The 19,769-nt window shown below is 42.4% G+C and overlaps 5 protein-coding genes across 5 annotated transcripts; 2 read left to right on the top strand and 3 right to left on the bottom strand.

The window, feature by feature from the left end:
• Positions 1–683: 683 nt before the first annotated feature.
• Positions 684–2,498, bottom strand: EAE97_008170 (uncharacterized protein; the record flags this gene model as incomplete). The annotated part of the gene is made up of 1 exon (XM_038878684.1): positions 684–2,498. One exon carries the CDS (start codon positions 2,496–2,498, stop codon positions 684–686), a length of 1,815 nt encoding a protein of 604 aa, XP_038730364.1.
• Positions 2,499–2,997: 499 nt separating this feature from the next.
• EAE97_008171 (uncharacterized protein) lies at positions 2,998–5,031 on the bottom strand (the record flags this gene model as incomplete). The annotated part of the gene is made up of 3 exons (XM_038878685.1): positions 2,998–3,183; positions 3,269–4,905; positions 4,995–5,031. The coding sequence occupies 3 exons, from the start codon at positions 5,029–5,031 to the stop codon at positions 2,998–3,000; spliced, it is 1,860 nt and encodes a 619-aa protein (XP_038730365.1).
• Positions 5,032–5,374: 343 nt separating this feature from the next.
• EAE97_008172 (uncharacterized protein) lies at positions 5,375–6,472 on the top strand (the record flags this gene model as incomplete). Its single annotated transcript, XM_038878686.1, has 3 exons — positions 5,375–5,393; positions 5,449–6,038; positions 6,089–6,472. 3 exons carry the CDS (start codon positions 5,375–5,377, stop codon positions 6,470–6,472), a joined length of 993 nt encoding a protein of 330 aa, XP_038730366.1.
• Positions 6,473–6,715: 243 nt separating this feature from the next.
• On the bottom strand, positions 6,716–8,067 carry EAE97_008173 (uncharacterized protein; the record flags this gene model as incomplete). The annotated part of the gene is made up of 5 exons (XM_038878687.1): positions 6,716–7,119; positions 7,247–7,456; positions 7,566–7,814; positions 7,895–7,942; positions 8,001–8,067. The coding sequence occupies 5 exons, from the start codon at positions 8,065–8,067 to the stop codon at positions 6,716–6,718; spliced, it is 978 nt and encodes a 325-aa protein (XP_038730367.1).
• A 1,844-nt stretch (positions 8,068–9,911) lies between these two features.
• EAE97_008174 (uncharacterized protein) lies at positions 9,912–11,805 on the top strand (the record flags this gene model as incomplete). Its single annotated transcript, XM_038878688.1, has 5 exons — positions 9,912–10,105; positions 10,159–10,198; positions 10,257–10,984; positions 11,044–11,060; positions 11,114–11,805. 5 exons carry the CDS (start codon positions 9,912–9,914, stop codon positions 11,803–11,805), a joined length of 1,671 nt encoding a protein of 556 aa, XP_038730368.1.
• Between the last annotated feature and the right edge of the window lie 7,964 nt (positions 11,806–19,769).

Here is a 19,769-nt window from a genome sequence, read left to right on the forward strand (position 1 = left end):
TATTGGCAAACCTAAACTAGAAGAGGAAGAATTCTCTCACTTCCCCTGCCTACCTACTTCACCTACTCCAATCAATTATATTAAATGAAAAGAAAATATTACATTATAGTAAAGTACTGGTAGTATAAAAACACATAGAACATAGATTTTATCACACCATCGACACAATAGAGTACATTTCAAGACAGTACATTACAACACAACACAGTCAAAACGATCAATTTCCATGCTAGTAAAACATAACATAACACAATATAATATAACACAATATGATTGATATACTAGAATCTACCTCATCTATCTAGATATATATCGAGAAATCTAAAATAAAAGACTATTCTAGAATCTACTCCACTACCCAAGGAGGTGAGTTAGGTCGGTAAACATATGTATATAGTTGTGATTCCCAATTCTCTATTTTATCCGCTGAAAACGAAATGAAACGCCTACTACGCCATGCCGCGCCATCCATGCCATTTTATAGGTATCTAGCCTTCTATCCTTGCTTCTATCTATCTATACATCAAATTTATCCATCAACTAGCCAATGAAATTCATAGATGCTTCGTGCTTGTGTTTTGAGTCGTCGTGGCGTGGATATATGTACTTGTGAAACATGACGGGAAACATGTCGTTCACCACATCATTAGCCATATACATATCAACAAATATTATAAAGATCATCAGTTTCTGCCACCTCTACCACCACCTCTACCGCCTCTACCACCTCTTCCTCCACTCCCGGCACTTCTTCCCTCACCACCACCACCACCACCACCACCACCACCACCTCTTCCTCCTCCGTGTGGAACTCTAGGAGGATCTGGAATAATAGTCAAACCTGGAGTGCCCTTAAGTCCCATCTTTCCCACAATGCCTCTGTAAAGAGTTGGCGTCTCTGGTGCACCCAATCCCTCCTTTGCATAAACATTGCCTTGACGCACTAACTCCGCATTATCCCACTTCATAAGTTTGAGATGGTTTTTATAGTATCCCAACCAAGCTTGATATGTCTTTGAATGATTATCCATCTTTGATGCTATTCTTAAAACATCGTTTGCAGAGCTCAGATCTGCGGGTGTTGGTAGAAATTGAATTTCTTTCAGTGTCCATTTTGGAAATGCGCCTTCGGCATCTGTGACGATGAATACACCACGACCTTCTTTGCCTGCTCTGGCTGTACGACCTAGACGATGAATGTAAGATTCTTTATCGGCTGGAATGCCAACTTGAAAGACGTTAGTGACGCCCGGGAAATCCATTCCACGAGCAACTACATCTGTAGCTACAAGAATACCATTTTTGGCTTCACGATAATCGTTTGTGACTTTTGTTCTCTTACTTTGAGATACACGAGAATGTAATGCGGTGATGGGTGGGAGATCTGATAGTTGAGAGAGAATATCGGCGTAGAAATCTACAAGGGCAGCGGTAGGCGCAAAGACAATAGCCTTGAAGCTATCCTTACCTTCCAATTTCATTTCTTCGCGAATAGAACCTACCATTGCTGGGGCCACATCAGAGAAATTTGGAACGGTAACGAGATGTTGAGGAACACGTTCATGAGTATTGACCTCTCCCTTAGGAATGGTGGAAATGAACTTGTAATCTTTTGAGAGAACCAAGTGAGCGACCTTTTCAACATGAGGAGCAATAGTGGCGGAGAAGAGCATTCCTTGTCTGTTGGTTTTGGCCTTGTCTGGGAGACATCTGATAATATCTTTAATGGCATTCATAAATCCCATATCGAGTAATCTATCTGCCTCGTCAAGAACGATAGTATCGAGATTGCGGAAAGCATCGATAATTCTTTCATCATTAAGATGGTCGTATAATCGACCTGGAGTGGCAATAAGAATATTGCAGCCCTTCAAAATATTCTTCTCTTCTGTAGTTTTGTTGGTACCACCGATGGCAAATCCAACTTTATAATAAGGAAGGCGTTGTAGTAATTGACTCGCTTCCTTTGCTATTTGCTGCGCAAGTTCTCTCGTTGGTGTCATGACTAACAGAGAAATTCCATCTTGAGGACGTCTCTGTTTGTTAATAAGTGTTTGAATCGCAGGAATGAGAAAAGCAATAGTTTTTCCAGTTCCAGTCTTAGCCTGTGCCAAACAATCTGCACGTTCTGAAAGTAAAGGACGAAGAGTTGCGGCTTGAACCGGCATCATATGGTCGAATTTTAAGTCTTCAGTAATGGTCTGGAGAAGAATTGGGTTGAGGAGATTTTCAGCACCGAGATCTGCGAATCGTGGAGTATCGAGAGGGACTGCAGTGGTAAGTGGAGGAGCGGCAACTGCAGCCATTTCTTCTGCAAAGGACGCAGAAGTAGAAAATGCTGCGTTTTGAATAGGTGATGCATTTTGGGTAGGTAATACATTTTGAGCATTGCTGCCACCTCTGGCATTTCTGGCATTTCCTCTGCTACTTGCTAATTGAGAAGAATAACGACCTCTACGAGGTTGCTTTCTAGCTCTAGGATTTGGTGGGGATGACATTGCAATTGAAATCGAACGTAGAAGCCCAAGACGATTTTGGTTGATGGTTTTGTAAAGGGAAAGCATTGAGAGAGCCTGGACTTTTTGAGTTGGGGTTGTCACAATTTCTTTATTGGAAAATTTCCTAATTAGTGAATAAGGCTAACATCAGCCGTACTTCAGCCTTGTTCCTCACATTTGATCTCAGCCAATGAATTTCATACTTTACAAAGAGTCTATTAATTCCTTGACGTAGGATTTATTTTGAGTATTTTTTGAATAGTATTATTTTTAGAAACGATGAGTGTAAATCAAAGAATTTATTTAAATGAATGATTACTAAGATTATTAGACAATTTTAATATCCTCAGGTTTATCCTTTCTAGAGATGCATTTTGATACAGGGTCCTACCAAAACGCCTGGTATCTACCACCCTTCCCATCCTCCATGGAAATCAATACCGGCCCAGTATACTCCCGTCTCCCATCTTGAACGCCAAATATTTAGTGTAGATCTGGATTATGCCTTATTTTTCTCTTGCTCATGCTTTTTCTCCAATTGCTTCTCAATCAATTCCGCGACCTTCTTTGAATCAGTCTCCATTTCTCCATCACCTTCCCCTTCGCCGATTCCTCTCAATGACCCAAAAATCCAGCACTCCTTCAATTCTCGTGTCAACTTTAAAAGGTCTTCCGCTGCGCTTGTCTGCTCATAAAATTATCAGTGATATTCACTAAGCTTGTCCACGGATACTATAGAAACTAGGTAAATGAAATAAGAATAAACGTACCAAGGCATTACTCTCAACCTCCATTCTCAATCCCTCTGCAGCTGCGGTCTCCTTCGTAAATGCATCTTCAGTAGGTAATGCAGCAAGCTTAACAAGATTCTGAAAACGGATAAGGAGAGCAGCGATAGCACGTTCCTGGCGGTCTATAAGTTCGTCAGCTTTGGATCTGCGTAGTTCGGCTATGTTATCAGCTGAGCCATTATTGTGAACAGTTTCGTGTTTGTGAACTGGATCATCTCGACTCGGTTTTTCATCTTCGGCAACTGGCTCGGTGGCTGGTGTGACTTCATTGTTGTCGATTAGTTCAGTGATTGATGCAGCTTCCTTGTTGGCAACTGGCTCGGCGATCGCTGTGACTTCGTCGGGCAAGTTGGGGCGTGAAACATCTTGGTGCAACATGCCATTGTCGAGGACTAGTTCTTGTAATTCTGCGAACTCGCTTGCTGTGACTCCGTTGGGCAAGTTTGAATTTGGATCATCTTGGTGTAACATGCCATTGTCAAAGACTGATTCAGGTAATTCTGGGAAGTCTGGGAATTCGTTTGCTGCGAATGCGTTGGGCAAGGGAAACCTTGATTCATCCCCATCGTCTAGAAGATTTCCCATGGACAAATCATTTTGAACCACTTGTGCATAATGATCATTTGGACGCAACATTTCGTCACTGGAAATTGGTTGCGCGGTTGCTGTGACTTCGTCGAGCAAGCCTGGTATGGATACATCTTCAAAATTTAAGGATACTTCCATGTGTAAACCACTTTGGGTCATTTGTGCAGAAGAAACCTCTTGGCGCATCGTGCCGTCGTCAAAAACTAGTTCGTTGGCTGTTGTGACCTCCCTGGACAAACCGAGACTTGCATTTTCTTGGTGCGACCCGTGATTGTTGAAGACTGGTCCACCAAATCCCATTACCTCGTTTGCTGCATCTTCATTAAGCAAGCTGGAGTTTGTGATATTTTCGCTAGCAAACTCAATGGGAGATTGTAGACGCATCCTAACTCCACTGTAGGGTAAAGCGCTTGGCGCATTTTCGCTAATAGACCCAACAGGCTGTAGAGGTATATTAAGCCCGTAAGTTAGAGCGCTAATGGGTTGAGAAGGCACAACTCCGAGTTGATGGCCACTAGAAGAAGGCATGGCAACCTCTGGACCAGGTATCCATGACATAGGCTCAGTCGCTACGGCGTTGGTAGATTGAATCATAGATGAGCCGGAGACCATTGGCCAATTGGCCATGTCATTATTATCGAAGGGCATGCTGGAAATTGGCCCGTAGCCAGCAGAATTCGATGTATCGGTGACGCTGTATTCATAGATTCTAGTGAGATGACTTGAATGATGACTAGCCGGCGCTCCAGACATTTGCTCACTGCCATGAGGAAGTAGAAAGTTGGCGGCATTAGCCTCATTGATTTGCATAGAATCACTGGAGATCGCTCTAGCCAGAACTCCAGGGCGAGAAGAAGCTGAGGAATCGATTCCATTGTCTTCATTGACTCTGGTGAAATCACTAGTCGCAATTGAATTACCGAAATCCGTTCCTGTAATGTCACCGCGAGAAGAATCCCAAAGATCGCGATCACCAGTCATTTTGAATTTGAGTTGTGTTTGCTGTGTTATCGATTTTGCTCTGATCACTGTCGAGATCGTGATTGTACCGATTGATCAAGTCGATGATTGATTGCGTTTAAATCATGAGAGTTGTAAATGAATAGTAATAACTTACCAATTAAAGCAGCTGTAGTCTGCTGCGTACCTTCCATCTTGGTTAAAAATATATAAGTACGGTTTGCAATTATGAGATGCGATGCAATGTGGGAGTGAAGTAAAGTCTAAAATGATAGAGTGAATGTGAAGTTAAGAAAGGAAAGCTTGAAGCTCTCTTATGCAAGGTGCCCCTCTTTTAGTGCGCCCCACTTAAGATTCACCGTTCGTTCCCAACTTCCCCCCTTGCCAATCTATTTGATTCGCGCCCCGCAGCCATCATTGTTGTACTTGTTGTCGTGTCAAAAGTTCCGGATTTTTGGATTATTAAATACAATTAATCGAACACATCCATCTTTCTTTTCAATTAAATTCTACAGTGTCACAGACAAGTCCTTCAAAATGCAGTCTGGAATAACAGGTATAGCAGCATCTCAATGTTGTTCTGAGTAGAGCTAACCGCTGTATTCTCACAGCTTCCCAAGAACTTCACACGGCGTTCAAGACGTTCGTATCTACGGAATCGCAAAGAGGTCTTCTCTGTACCATCACTGGGGAAAGACTCACCCCTTCCGCTATCCTCGAACCATCCACATCATCCTTCGACAATGATCTCGACCTCCTAGCCCCTCATCTCCAAGAAAAAGCTGCTTTATATATAATACTTCGTCGCTATCCCTCCAATGATCCCGCCCCTTTCGTTGCCATAACCTATGTTCCCGACTCTGCGCCTGTGCGTCAGAAGATGCTGTTCGCTTCTACACGTCTTACCTTGGTTCGAGAATTGGGAATCGAGCGATTCAGAGAAACAATATTCGCGACTATGAAGGAAGAGTTGACAAAGGAAGGGTTCGCTAAGCATGACAAGCATGTTAAATTGGCCGCGCCATTGACAGAGGAAGAACAAAGTCTGGGTGAGGTAAAGAGGAAGGAGGCAGAAGAAGGCAGAGGTATGAATGAGAGGAAGAGTCATGTAAGTAGCGGCATTAGTATGCCAGCTACACCAGATGCATTAGAAGCCTTAAAGGGGCTCAATCAGGACGGCGCACATAATTTGGTTCAGATTGTAAGTTTCATTGTGCCTGGGATTGATATTTAATGGCTAATAAGCCCCAGAAAATGAACATTGCGCAAGAGACCATGGAACTTGCTTCAAAGACACAAACATCTATCTCAGAGCTCAGCAGCACTATATCTGCCACCGAGCCTCGATTCTCTTTCTATCGCTATACTCACGACCATAACGGCTCAACTTCCTCTCCAATACTATTCATTTATACTTGCCCTTCAGGATCCAAGATAAAAGAACGAATGATCTATGCATCATCGTCTCGATCCGCTCAACAATTAGCTGAATCAGAGGCAGGACTCACCATTGAGAAAAGACTCGAAGCTGGATCTCCTGAGGATATTTCTCAAGAGAGTATCGATTCAGATTTACATCCTAAGGCAGAGGTGAAGAAAGCGTTTGCCAGACCTAAGAGACCTGGAAGAGCATAGATATTTAGGATAAATCTCGACTCCTGGCACATTATTAAGCGGAAGAAAAATATGAATTTGGTTAAAGATTTCATGGGTGCTCCCTCTCTCCTATACGAGACGATATTTATGCGAAATGATCATTCTGAGAGTACCATATCATAAAGCGGCATTATATTTCCATACTTTCTATCCGAACGTCTCGTGAACTCTGGAAATGCAATCAAAAAATCCAGTTATCCTTCTATCAACACATATGCCCATTCACTCTTCATACTTCCCCCCAAACAATGGCATATCGCTATGCTCCAACTTCTCCTTCAAAAATTCATAAACTGTAAATGTGACAGCCTGGCCCGGCGCAACTCGCATTATCCGCGGTGTAATTCCCTTATAAAACGCATGAAATCCTTCCTGTCTAAACATATCTCCTGCAATAGTTTTTATCCTACTAAGTGCCGTTTCTCCAGGTACTCCAGGAGTTTTCTGTAAACGTGTCTTGATGGTATCGATAGGTGCGTTAGATAGAGGACCCATAGCTCCAGATACCAGACCTATTAACGTAGTTTGGTAGGAGGGGATGGGGGAGTTGGAGTATTGTGGTTGCCATTTCTGGAGCAGTTCTTTGAACTCGGTATAGGCGGTGAAGTTTACAGCTTGATTTGAACCTGGGAGAGGGTTAGTATGAGGACTGAATTGCAGACCACTAAAACTGTGCTTCGTCTGGGGAACGTGGTGGGGAAAATGCGGGGATAGTGGAATATGAAATAATTGCTAACAAGGGAGAAAACATACCTTGCCGTAAAGCGGTTAAAGATATTCCACGATATAGAGCACCGAATCCTTCTTCTTTTACAACTGTATACAATGCATGTGCAGCATTACGATATTTTGGTATATCGAGAGGATCAGCCATACTGTGGTGTTGGGCTTGAAGACGAATCTTTATTACTTCCATGGGTGTTACAACGGCGACGGCTTCGGTCACACCTGCTGCTAGACCAGCTATAGAAGGTGGTATATTAGCATTCTGTCAATTTTTTCTGTGAAGCACCTGTATGTATCTCTGGATATTCTTTCATATACCCAGGAATCATAAGAAGGGTAGACATACCCAAAAATGTAGCCCTTCCACTAACAACCCCGGTCTCCTGATCCGCTAGCCACTTCTTGTATGTCTCGAAACTTGTGAATCTTATAGCCATCTTCGGTACAATACCAGTTATAACGGCACCGAGTCCTTTGTAGAGACCGAGGGGAGTTTCGCGCTTCATAATCTCGGCACCTGTGGTGATGAATCCTCGTTTGGGAGCGCCAGGAGCGCGTGCCCGGCGAGAAAGTTGCATACGAACTTTTATTGTGTCTATTGGACGAGAATTGGTTAGATTTCGAGGAGTAGTTGGGAAGAGTGTGGAATGAATGGGTAATTGGGGAGAAGCGCACCTAAAGGATGGCATACAAGGGCCTCCATCATTCCTGCGGCTCCACCAGCTATATGCTGTTAGACGATATTCAATTGAAGTTTATGTTCGTGGAGTTAGTGACTCACCGATAAGATTTGTGGCCGCTGAGGCTGGTCTCTTGCCATCTGTGCCTTTGACACTTTTCGCTGACATGTTGGGTATATATTACCTCTTCGCAGAGGATTTGTGTAACTGTACAAGTTTGATCAAATCTAAAGCTCTGATTGAGACCAATGTATCTCAATATTGTAGGTATATTTGTAGGTATATCGATATAGCAACTATGCGTAATGGATGCTCTATCTCTCTAACATGTGAAGGTGCACTTCTATATTGAAGTTTGCGAATTCAAGAGAAATTCAGAAGTAATAAGATAAAAATGAGTCAAAAAGCAGCTTGCTTTTACTTCGTAGAAACAAGAGAATAATAGAAGTAGATAAAGCCTCAATGCTAGTCGCTCAAGTGTATATATGAGTCTACATCTGTTCCGTTTGCGTTCGTCCAGCTGGGCCGAGCTATCTTGTCCCGCGGCCCATCTCTTCCCTCAAGCCAAGTCCTGTTGTATCTTCACAGCCTTGCATGAATAGGGAAAAGGAATGGGCTTCCAATTGAAAGTTGTGGAGCCCCGGACTCGGATGGTAGCTAAGAAATACTAAGCTTGTGCTTGGTCTTCGACGTGCCGGTTGGTAGCTCGGTTCAACGGATATAGATTTTAGGGGATGTGCAGCCAGGGACGCCCGAAGCAGCGGAGCGTTAAGCTTGATTTTATTAGTATGGAGGGGTAAATGCCGAATCTTGATATAAAAACTAGATACAAACTTGCAAACTTACCATCGTTGGACTTACCATTGGGGCGATTTGGAGTGGTTGAGAAATTGATTTCATTATTCAACATGCCAAATGCAATTGAGACAAAGGATGAATGCGGTTGTGTTTCTTCCATTGTCGCAAATGCTCTGTTCCTCTTGGCTTCATCTTCCAAGCATTGTTTTCGAGCATCTGACGTCTTACTTTCCATTGACGTGTAGTACCGAGCTTCCTTCAAGACAGGATAATCTATTTTGAGATAATGGGTCAAGTTACTCAGATAAGCTTGTGATAACGCGGGGGTCGGTCAATACCGGAGGCGGAAGATGAAGGAGCTTTTCAATTGAACCGAGGTTTATTGTCGAAACGTCACGTGATTTTGAAATCCAATATTCGAGTCGGATAAGATGGTTGTGGTCGGAAGAGATACTTCGATGCGATGAGACGAAAGTATTCAGCTTGTGGATGAACAATGGTAGGGTGTATGAGATCTTGACTCGTGGATGAGAACAATTAGATTGTTTGAGTCGTGATCGTTTCCGTTGATTTGAGAGGTTTCTCTATCCACTGGCCCGGAGATCATGCTGCTGGACCAGCAATGTTTTCTCCCAACACAAGACAATCAATCGTCAACACTCCATGGTGGCTGGTATATGTTTGGGACTATCGCATGAAGCTTAATCGAAAGACTCACAAAATAAGTCTGCCATTGATGTTTTATATCCAGAGGTTTATATCTTCATCTACAAGGGTGGCCTAAAAATATTGTTGCAAATAGGCACATAGACCATATTGAATTAGGAAGGTGGCAGGAAGGTTAAGGTAAATTGCTCCTTTAAACAAATGGGTTGCCCTTTGAAATCTCCACATCATGGAGCACAACAGCTTTCAGCGAACCACAAGTTCGCAAGTAGGATTTGGTACGCACCAATCGTACATACGAGTGGACATGCATGCGCAATTGCATGTACAACTGAGGCAAATGTCAGCACGACAATCCTCCGTCCCATCTTCTGTTTGTGTTGTATTTTAACTTTTGTTGCTTATTTTTGTTGGTTTTTTCTTTTGAACCCTCAAATTTGATTTTGTGTCAAAGAAATATAGTACGGCATTGGCTGTCTGTCTATATTCTTAACGTTTGTCTCTTTTTTTGGTTTCCCTGCTCAGTGTACAGTGTGATTCGCGACCAGATGTTACGAGCGGGCGTAGAGGAAGAGGGGCTACCAGCTGAAGACAGATTGGATGACTTGGATTATATGGATCTGGACGATGAATTTCTCGAAGACAGCGAAACTGCTTTACTTCGAGAATCAGATGCGAAAGAGAAAGATGCGATGGAAGTTGGAAATTTATACTTAATGTGTCTGGCCATTAGCACTGGCGGGTAAATACCCCGCCTTGATATTCGTTCTATCATTCATTGTTGACACTCGGTAGACTTCAAGTGATATGGACGGCCATTATGTCTCAAGGCTCTGTAAGCATTTGTCTAATATTTCTATATCCTTAATGATGCGCATAACTAATTATTCAAGCCTTACCTGGTCTCGCTCTCGGTTCCCAGCTACCTCATATCCCTAGTTTGGCTAGCTGGACCCCTCTCTGGTGCAATCGTCCAACCATACATCGGCATTCTATCTGATCGCTCTCAACACTATTTCGGCCGTCGTCGACCATTCATTATCATTGGCACTATCGCAACCATTATCTGTATCCTCGCACTTCCTTGGACAACTGACCTGATATCATACCTCTTTGCTTTTTTTGGAAGCTCCCCCGTTGGTCGCAGCGCAATGATATGTAAAGGGCTAACCGCAGCTGCTTGGATATGGGCTCTAAACATCGCAATTCAACCCGTGCAAGGAGGGCTCAGGGCAATTATCGTAGACTGTGTTCCACCGAAACAACAAGTAAAAGCTTGCGGCTATGCAAGTGCTGCTGCCGGAATTGGTTCAATTTTAGGGTACACTGCCGGCTATGTTTCTCTACCGAAATATTTACCTTGGCTTGGCGACACTCAATTAAAAGGGCTTTGTCTGATTGCTTCCGTGGCATTGGGTTCGACTGTTGCAATCACCTGCTTTATAGCGAAAGAAGAACGTTTTGTAGATTCAGATGCGAGTGCAAAAAAGCAGAATTTCGCGGGGAATATACGCCAAATTTTTAGCAGCATAAAAACGTGCCCGAAAGAGATCAGGAAGATTTGCATGGTTCAATTTTTTGCTTGGATAGGCTGGTTTCCGTTTTTATTTTATATAACCTCGTAAGTTCTCTTTATTATCATCTCGTGACTTTGAACATGATGCTAATAAAATTATCTAGATACCTAGGCGGTCTTTGTACGTTGCTCAAGATTTCTAATGTTGATAATAGCGAAACTGACTGGATCCAGATGAAGCAGAATACACCGCGATGTCCAAAAAGGAAACTCCTACTCTCGCATTCCCTACCACATCATCTCATTCCATCCGCCATGCAACGTTCATCATGATTCTCTTCGCCCTAGTTGCACTTATCTCAAACTTGACACTTCCTTTGTTCATCTCGCCTTCCTCTACCAGCTTTAAAAATCAGAAACCTACTTTCATCTCCCGGCTCTACATTAAATTTCTCACCCTTCCCCGCGTCTGGACGCTCTCTCATATTCTCACCACCTTTCTCACCATGTCTACCTTATTGGCATCGGCCTTTAACTCTACCTCAATTCTTGTTATCTTCCTCGGTATCTCCTGGGCCACCACTACTTGGATTCCTCTCGCCCTCATCACAACTGAAATTTCGCAATCTCAACATCGCTCCCGCTCCACTATCTCCACTTCTTCCATCCCCCTCTCCCAAATAGCTCAATCTGCCTCGTCATCCCACAAAAGAAATAGAAGCCGAGAGGAGTTACAAGCAGGCACAATAATGGGCCTCTTCAACATGGCAATTGCTTTGCCGCAAATCATCGCTGCGTTACAGGGAAGTCTTGTATTTTGGGCATTAGGAGAGGTTGGAGTTGTTGGAACAGAAGCAATGGGTTGGGTCATTAGACTGGGATGTTTGGGGAGTATTGTTGCTGCTTGGTTAGCTGATTCGTTATGAACTACATCGTTTTTGAATAGATGGTGAGTTTTTTGGCAATATCTGGTGTTCAGGTTCTCAGGAGTTTTGGGATAAAACTTGGGCTCGGTGATACGTACTTGACGTTATATTGCTTTAAGATCAGGCTGATAGTGTAGTAGATTAAAAAATACACATTCTTGAAATTCTACTCCCATCAAATTTGCGCTGATCCTAACACATTAGTATCTCCTCTGAATTACTACTTTTTTTTCAATCTCAACTGTTCTTGTGCCAAGATACCTTGACCCACTCGGCTGTATAAGACAAAACCGAGAAGTGCAAATTCAGCTTGTATATGTGGGAATATCATCTCGCATGGTCTGCCAATACCCCTCGATGTAGGTAGATAATACCATCTAATAAAGTAATATACTCAGTATCATCCAAGCACGTTCAATCAACAACTCATCGGACCATGATTCAGCCATCGATGATTCATTAAAGATTGAAAGCTCTCGCCTCACAACCTTGATACAGATAGTTCACATTGTATTAGCTGCCTTTGAAGCTTATTGATTTCATAATCGAGATACAAAATGTAATTCTTAGCTTTCGAAGATTATGAACTTCCAGCCTGTAATACATCCAAAAGGATGAACTATGACCTTGAAATCACTAGCCTAGTAATTCTTTTAAATTGAGATATATAGGTCTGTCTAGGTATTCGAGATACTCAGCCAAGTCTAAAGCTAAACCGAAATAAACATACCCATCTTGTATTCAGACTCGCAATACATCCCCAAGTTCCTCTTCCCCTTTCTCTAAATCTCATTCACGAGTAGTCCGGTATAGAAAATGTAGAGCACTCCTTCTGTCACCTTCTCCCTTATTAAAATACGCAATACAAGTCCAATTGTCCCCCTCAAACCTCGAAAATCGGACTTAACTAATAGGCGAGCTTGGGTGATCTAGCTCATAGCTTCTAGATCTTTATTATTGAATCGCGAGACAAGTATTCCTGTTTTCAAAATTAGAACTGCAAAGTATTAAAAAATACGTACCAGGAATATGTTAAATAAGGATGCCATTCTCGAGGATTCCAGATCGCAGCTTCTAGCTCCATTTCTTGGGTCAAATTTACTTGGAAATTTCGTGTTGTTTTTTCGCTAGTGCATGTATATATCGTAAATCTGTCTCGCTTTCTATTTCATAAAAGACACTCGATGTTTACAATATGTTTCTTGGCAGAGTATGGAATACATCATGTAGATCAGCTAGAAATCATCACATTGTTCAACACTCTCGACTGGCAAACCTGGAACTGAATATATCGAATCACATTGCGTGAACTCTCCCGGCTTCGCACCATTCAAATATCCAAAAGTCCTTGATCCGTTGATTCGCCCTCAAACATTTCGAGTCACTTAAATAAATTTACACAGGTAAGTAGAAATTGAACATTTCCATTCATCTAGCAAACTCTCTCAAATCTCCCCTAATATGAAATATATCAAGCCCTGGAGATCTCACCATCATACTACATACCTTTAGCACGGATGCCATCACTTATCCCCTTCTCCCCACAACCATAAACTCAACCGAAGATATCCATCCATTCCCTCCCTTCCACGAATTACGATCTTATCATGTAATCTCTTGATTAATCCTCATTCAAACCTGAATACGCATATATAAAAATTACACATACAGTATCAACACCAATACTCCCACAGCCCCCCTCCACCTCTCTTCCGAAGTTCAGGAACCTCGGGACCAAAAACATAAGAAGTAGCAAATCACTAATATCCAAAAGTGTATACACGAATCAAGAATCAGCTCAAGAAATTGAACTTCGAAAGCTAGTATTGTCTTTGTCTATTAAACTTATGTTGAGATTTCTTCATATACACTATTTACAACATACATATACACGATCAAATCTCTACAAAAACCTCATAATATAAAATAAGCATCTTTCCACAAAATTTTCCCAAACCTCATCCCCTTATTTCGTCGCCTCGGATCATGTTAAATTCTTTTACATCTCGCTTTTTATACATATCAAGAAGTTCTTCCTACCCTCGCTTACTTGAATTACTCACTATCCAGCATGAAGATATTCAGTTTGAGGACCCGTCTCGAGTTTATAATTATCATATTATCATGTTACCACGTTATCATATTAAACACTCCATTCCACCAAACCAAACTTTCCATCCTTCCTTCCCATCACATCACATCGCATTTCATCTTCGCATCCTCCCCATCAAACATTCCTACCAGCACATTTTTCTTTCACCCCCTCCCCCTTGACGAACAACACACCCAAAATTCGGTGATACTCCTATACATGCCTGGAAATATACCGAACCCAATCATCCAATCATCCACTCATCCATTCATCATACAATCCATCGGCTACCCACATCTATCCCCTATTCCCCACCCTTATTCTCCTATTCCATCCCCACACCTCCCATCCCCACTCAACCCTCCACCAATATTCTATCTCCCCTCATTCTCCCACCCCCCTTTCTCAACACCCCTTCGATTTACACAACAATCAAATCAATTCAATTCAGACCACAAGAAATCAATCTCTATCACCATCCCCATCCCCATCACCATAACCATCAACCAAGAAACAATCAATCAATCAATCAAATACAAACCAATACTAAATCCAAATCCAAACTTCCATTAAAAGTCTCATATTATAATCCTTATTCTCATACTCCTCGCCACAAGAGAATGGCTTTCCTATACATACACACCACACCCAACCCAACATCCAACAAACTCCAAACATAATCACATTACAAACACGATCCCCATCATACAAAAGAATTACAACATAACACCTACCTACACTTACCTACACCTACCTACATAAGATAAACGATATCGATGCCTCCTACTCACCATAATTTCCACCTCAAAATTTAGAAACAAATCCCACAATCCCATAATTCCATATCCAATCCATACAGATATAAACATTAATATAAAACACAAAAACCCAACACCCCAAAGTCCAATATCAAACAATATTTTTATATCTATCTACCTACCTATCAACCTACCCATCTACTCAAACACCGTACATATATACATACACATTTCCCTCCCTTACCTACACAAAAAGCGAATCTCACAACTCCAAGCCCGCATCCACATCCACATCCACAACCCCAAATCCAACCCCAACCTCAACCCCAACCTCAACCCCAACACCAGCCGATATATCGCATAAACGAAAAGATAAATATGCAAACCACCATCTACAAATACCACACATCAAGAATCGAATCACACATGGAACACTGAAAACCCCGGCTATGAAAACATATAACGAGAGGTATTTCTATTCTAGTACTGAGAATTTATCGATCTCTGTATATGTATGTATGATATGCTCAATATCCAATGAGAAGACTAGCAGAGCAGTGTAAGTATGGTAGGTATAATTGCTGGATATAACTACTTCCCAAGTATACGAGAAAAGATGTATCATTGTATTGATTAAAGACTTTCAATGAATTACTCGAATTCACCTCCATCTCCATCTACCAGTCTGCAAATTCTTACATTCCGAGTTCTTTCCACAGCCCGCCATCTAGAAAGTCTGCATGCACCCAACTCCCGAAATTGTCTACGAGATGAAAGTAACTCCAACTTCAAGCATCCCAGCTTTCCAACAAGAAACAAATTCGATACTGACCATTTACCCACCCACTTAAAATCTACAAATGTTCTGGCCATCTAAACACCGTGCCTATCCATCCATCAAACATCAACACCCAGATCATTGTCTCATCATCATGCACCATACTCACAGTCATCGTATTCTTATTCCCGCGCACGTTGATCCCTCAGAGTTCTCCTCTTCTCCCAGGATATCCCCTCTAAAATATCTCGACCTGCACTGCCACAATCGCCAGGTGTCTAGTCTATACACTAAAACACGTGATAATTGCAACCTCCAATTTCCAAATACTACCGAAACCTGGCGTCTCGACAGATTGACGAATGGAACTCAGCCTTGTGGAGTATCTTGAGGTCTGGACTGTCTTGGTTTCGTCATTGTTCAGATGAATCGTTGAGGGTCTCGATGTGGATTCCCGGTATATATAGATTTTTCACCATTCGGAGAATTCTATACTCCGTATTTCGTAATGCATGTGATATTGCGTCTGGCTGTTGGATCATGGTGGATCTAAAACGAATCTGAGGCGGCGGGATCTAAAAGCTCCGTCATTGTGAATGATAGTTAACTGTACGAGAAGTAAGGACTAGTCAAACTTCTCAAATTTCATAATTCGGAGGGCGTGGAGCTTGGTGAGTAATATGATAAAAGTCAATAGTAATAGCAGGCTGACTAGAGCTGCAGCAGGACTATCCTTTCATTTGAAATTCGAAATTGCACCATCCTTGTACGAGCCATTGCCAAATGCCGTGCATCGTTGTATGGGGGTACCGACTCATCCGCATATGTTGTGAACAATATCCCCGCGTACCCGAGCTACCAACTCATCGTCACTTATCAAATAGAACTCATCATATTTGAGAATAATCCCACCCGTCAAGCAAACAGCTATCCACCTACATCGGGATAACCCTTATCTTCTTCATCTATTCTTTCACTTGGCAATTGGAGCTGAGTACTGGCCAAGCAAATGCCAAATAGACTTCTCAGCCATCTGTGTAACGTAAGACAAACTCACGAGCTGAGTTGTTCATCCAGCCCTATGGATCGATCAATCCAACCCCCACAATTCGAAGTAAGCCGAGAAGCCAAAACAGCCAACCCTTAACGTTGTGTACATCAGATTTTCTTCCTTTCCTTTTTTTCTTCCCGCTTTCTCCACCAAATGAAAAGTACACGCATGTATTACGAAGATCATGGCGGGATCACTTGTTCACGCCAGCCCCAGATAATTGAACCACGATTTTGAGTGCATACTCTGATTCCGAAGATGAGTGCATTTATGCAGGTGAGTAGTATGTTTCACCAAGGACTATGTTGCACAACAAGAGCTTCAACTTTGAAGATCGAGAGAGAATTGAAGTTTAGCATCCGTTGTAGGAAATCGAAGATCGAGTTAATGAAATGAATACAAGGTTATCACCATCCACTCTTTCGACCCACGGAAGTCTGTCGTAAGTTGTAACTCGCAAGACGAACTTCTTTTCCCAAAGTGATTTTGCGTGAAGACCTAGTCAGGATATGAAGATCTAGAATGTCCAGAATCGTGTAGTATCGGCAGAACCATCTCCATTCTAAATATTAAAGTCCATAAATTTATTTGAAAGCAGAAACTTTGATCAATTAGTGACACGGTGAAAGTTCTGAAACAAGGATGCAACAGCCAATTGGAGCAACACACTCCAAACACATGTGCGATCATCCAGCGATATTTTGATTTGCTGTGAGAGATTTTTTTCTAATCGGTCAGACAAAAAAGGATGGACGAGGATGGGCGAGGATGGATGAGAATTGAGGATGCATTATCCGGATAAATTGCGGGTCATTTAGTTTAAGAAAGAAGGCATGAGAGAGTTCTTGAATGACTCCCCCACGTATATCCATATCTCTTAGCTAAATGATAAGTAATTGTGCTTGTGCTTGTGCCTAGAATTAGAAATAGAGTTTGAATTATGCCTAGGCTTCAAGTTGTAGATTATGGAGACAAAAAATGTTGGAGATGGAGAAAGTAACCGTCGATGCCTTGACCATATCGTGGAACGTGAGAGATTTATGGATACAAAGTCGATGCGGAGATATCTAGGTACGGCTCAAACGGAGGAGGGTTTTGATGAAGAAACGAGAAAGCTTCCATGGAAGAAGAAGAGGAAGATGGTCGTAGCTGCACATGCACATGGAAATGTAATGTAAATGCAAGTTGTAAGATTCTTGACATCCGATAACAGATTTCGGATGCTTTTTAATGGGGGTCGACGATGGATGGAAATGTACTGAGTCGGCTATGAAAATCTTGGTACCAAAATGGAAGGACCAAAATGAAGAAAATGAAGAAAATGGTTCGACAACACCGCGTACAACGGTTTCTGTAAGCACCAGCCAAGGATGACGGAAGTGGCTGCAGCTTGCCATATCGTTGTGCCTGCATGTTGTTTAACCTTTGACTTTTGCTTGGTCTGATTCATGAATGAATGTGCGTGGAACAGATTGAGGGGAACCTTGGGCGGAAGGGGGGGGGGGAGGTGGAATCACATCTAGTGCCAATTTTTGGATAAAGTGTCCGGAAGAGGCATGTCAAAAGTTAAAAGGGAGGAAGTGGAGATGGATGAGACAAGATGATGGTATCATGGTGTGGTCGTGGTATGGTCATGGTATGGTCTCAAATGCAATCAAGACACTGTTGCATATGCAGTGGCGGTAAACAATGGAACTCTCAGGGTGTCTCGGTTCACGAGCTTTGAGAGGTCGTTGAGATTTCCTGTTTACATCATGATTTGATTCACATCGGAACTTTGTACATCGTACATCGTAGAAACCTGCGCGTATGACACGCTGCGCGTTACGAAAAAGTCATTGGGGGAATAGGTTCGTTGACTCTATTGGTATCAAAAGATGGAGAAAGGATTGGGTAGGAAGGGTTCAAAGGGTTCAAACGGTCGAGGCCGACAGATTGAAAGCATTTGGTTGGATCTGTCTGTCATGGACTCATGGACTCGTGGTGTTGCAAAGGGACTTGAGGGAGTGGGGAACCACCCCCGTCCCTTCATTTTGAGTGGAGCGATTGATTATCTCTCCTGGAAGTCTTGGACTCTTGGACTCTTGGACTCTTGGACTCTTGGACTCTTGCTTTGGGATAATCCGCGATCTCAATTTAGGAAATCCGAGAGTTCCATCAAGTGGGGGTCACGGTCTTGATGGATCATAAAGCGGGTACGAGATATTCTAGAATCTGACTCCAAATCTATAAGATTATCCAGTCAGATCTTAGAGAACGGACACATTTATGGAACAGTGGGAAAACATTACTCACCAGTAGAAAAGCGAAAAATTCAATTGTGCAAAAAGCGTCGCAGGCATTTATTAGCATGTGGATTGTGGTATACGAACACTGCGCAGTATTATTCTTATTATAGCTCCGCTGTGATGTGTTGTAATGATTTACCAGAGGGCCAAAGAACCACCAAGGGCCAGAACGGATAAAGTGAATACGTTTACTACCTACGAAGGTAGCTAGTGACGACCCCGATGATGCCAAGATGAATGATTGATTTGATCTTGTGGGATGAATAATGTAATGAAGGGAAGACTAATCCAATCTAGAGACCTGGGTACGTACTTGATACACAATGCCCATTCTCTAATTTCTAATACCACACACATCATGCACCAGCTAAATGGTATCATTCCCACGTTGAAAAAGACAATTTGCATGAAAAGTTACAACATCAACCTACATCCACTGTACATATCATACATATTCTCAAACACAGGCATCACGGAATTCCACAGTTCTACGTTGACAACCTTAAGCGATTCTTCCGGAAGGGCAGGCTAGAGTAACCACGGTCCACGCCTTCCACTGCACTTGAGCGGTCAAGAAGAGCCAGACTTGTCTACGGAGCAAAGAAGAGGGCATCGTACCCTGACAAAACTCTAAAAGGTAGTAGGATTCAAGACAAAACGTTTGTGCGTACGTATTGTGGATAGAGATTCAGAGTTCAAAGGGCATGGAAAGTTAGAGCAGTACAAAGCATCAAGCATCAAGCACGCCAACACAGTCACTATAGGATCCAGTTACCATAGGATCCAGTTGGACATATCAAGTCATCACCGATTGCGAGACCATTCATGGATAGATGCCATCGATGCTTTCTCAACAAATATCATACTTTGACGGGACCATATCATATTGTAACCTTAACCACACTGTACTGTACATAGCATCTCGTACCATGGTTAGACAATGATAAAGAATATCTCGCCATGCAAATAGTTCCCGTGTAACCTTTTAATAATTGTC

The sequence above is a fragment of the Botrytis byssoidea genome, assembly GCF_014898295.1.
Source record: "Botrytis byssoidea strain MUCL 94 chromosome Unknown BBYS_017, whole genome shotgun sequence".
Classification (NCBI taxonomy): Eukaryota; Fungi; Ascomycota; class Leotiomycetes; order Helotiales; family Sclerotiniaceae; genus Botrytis; species Botrytis byssoidea.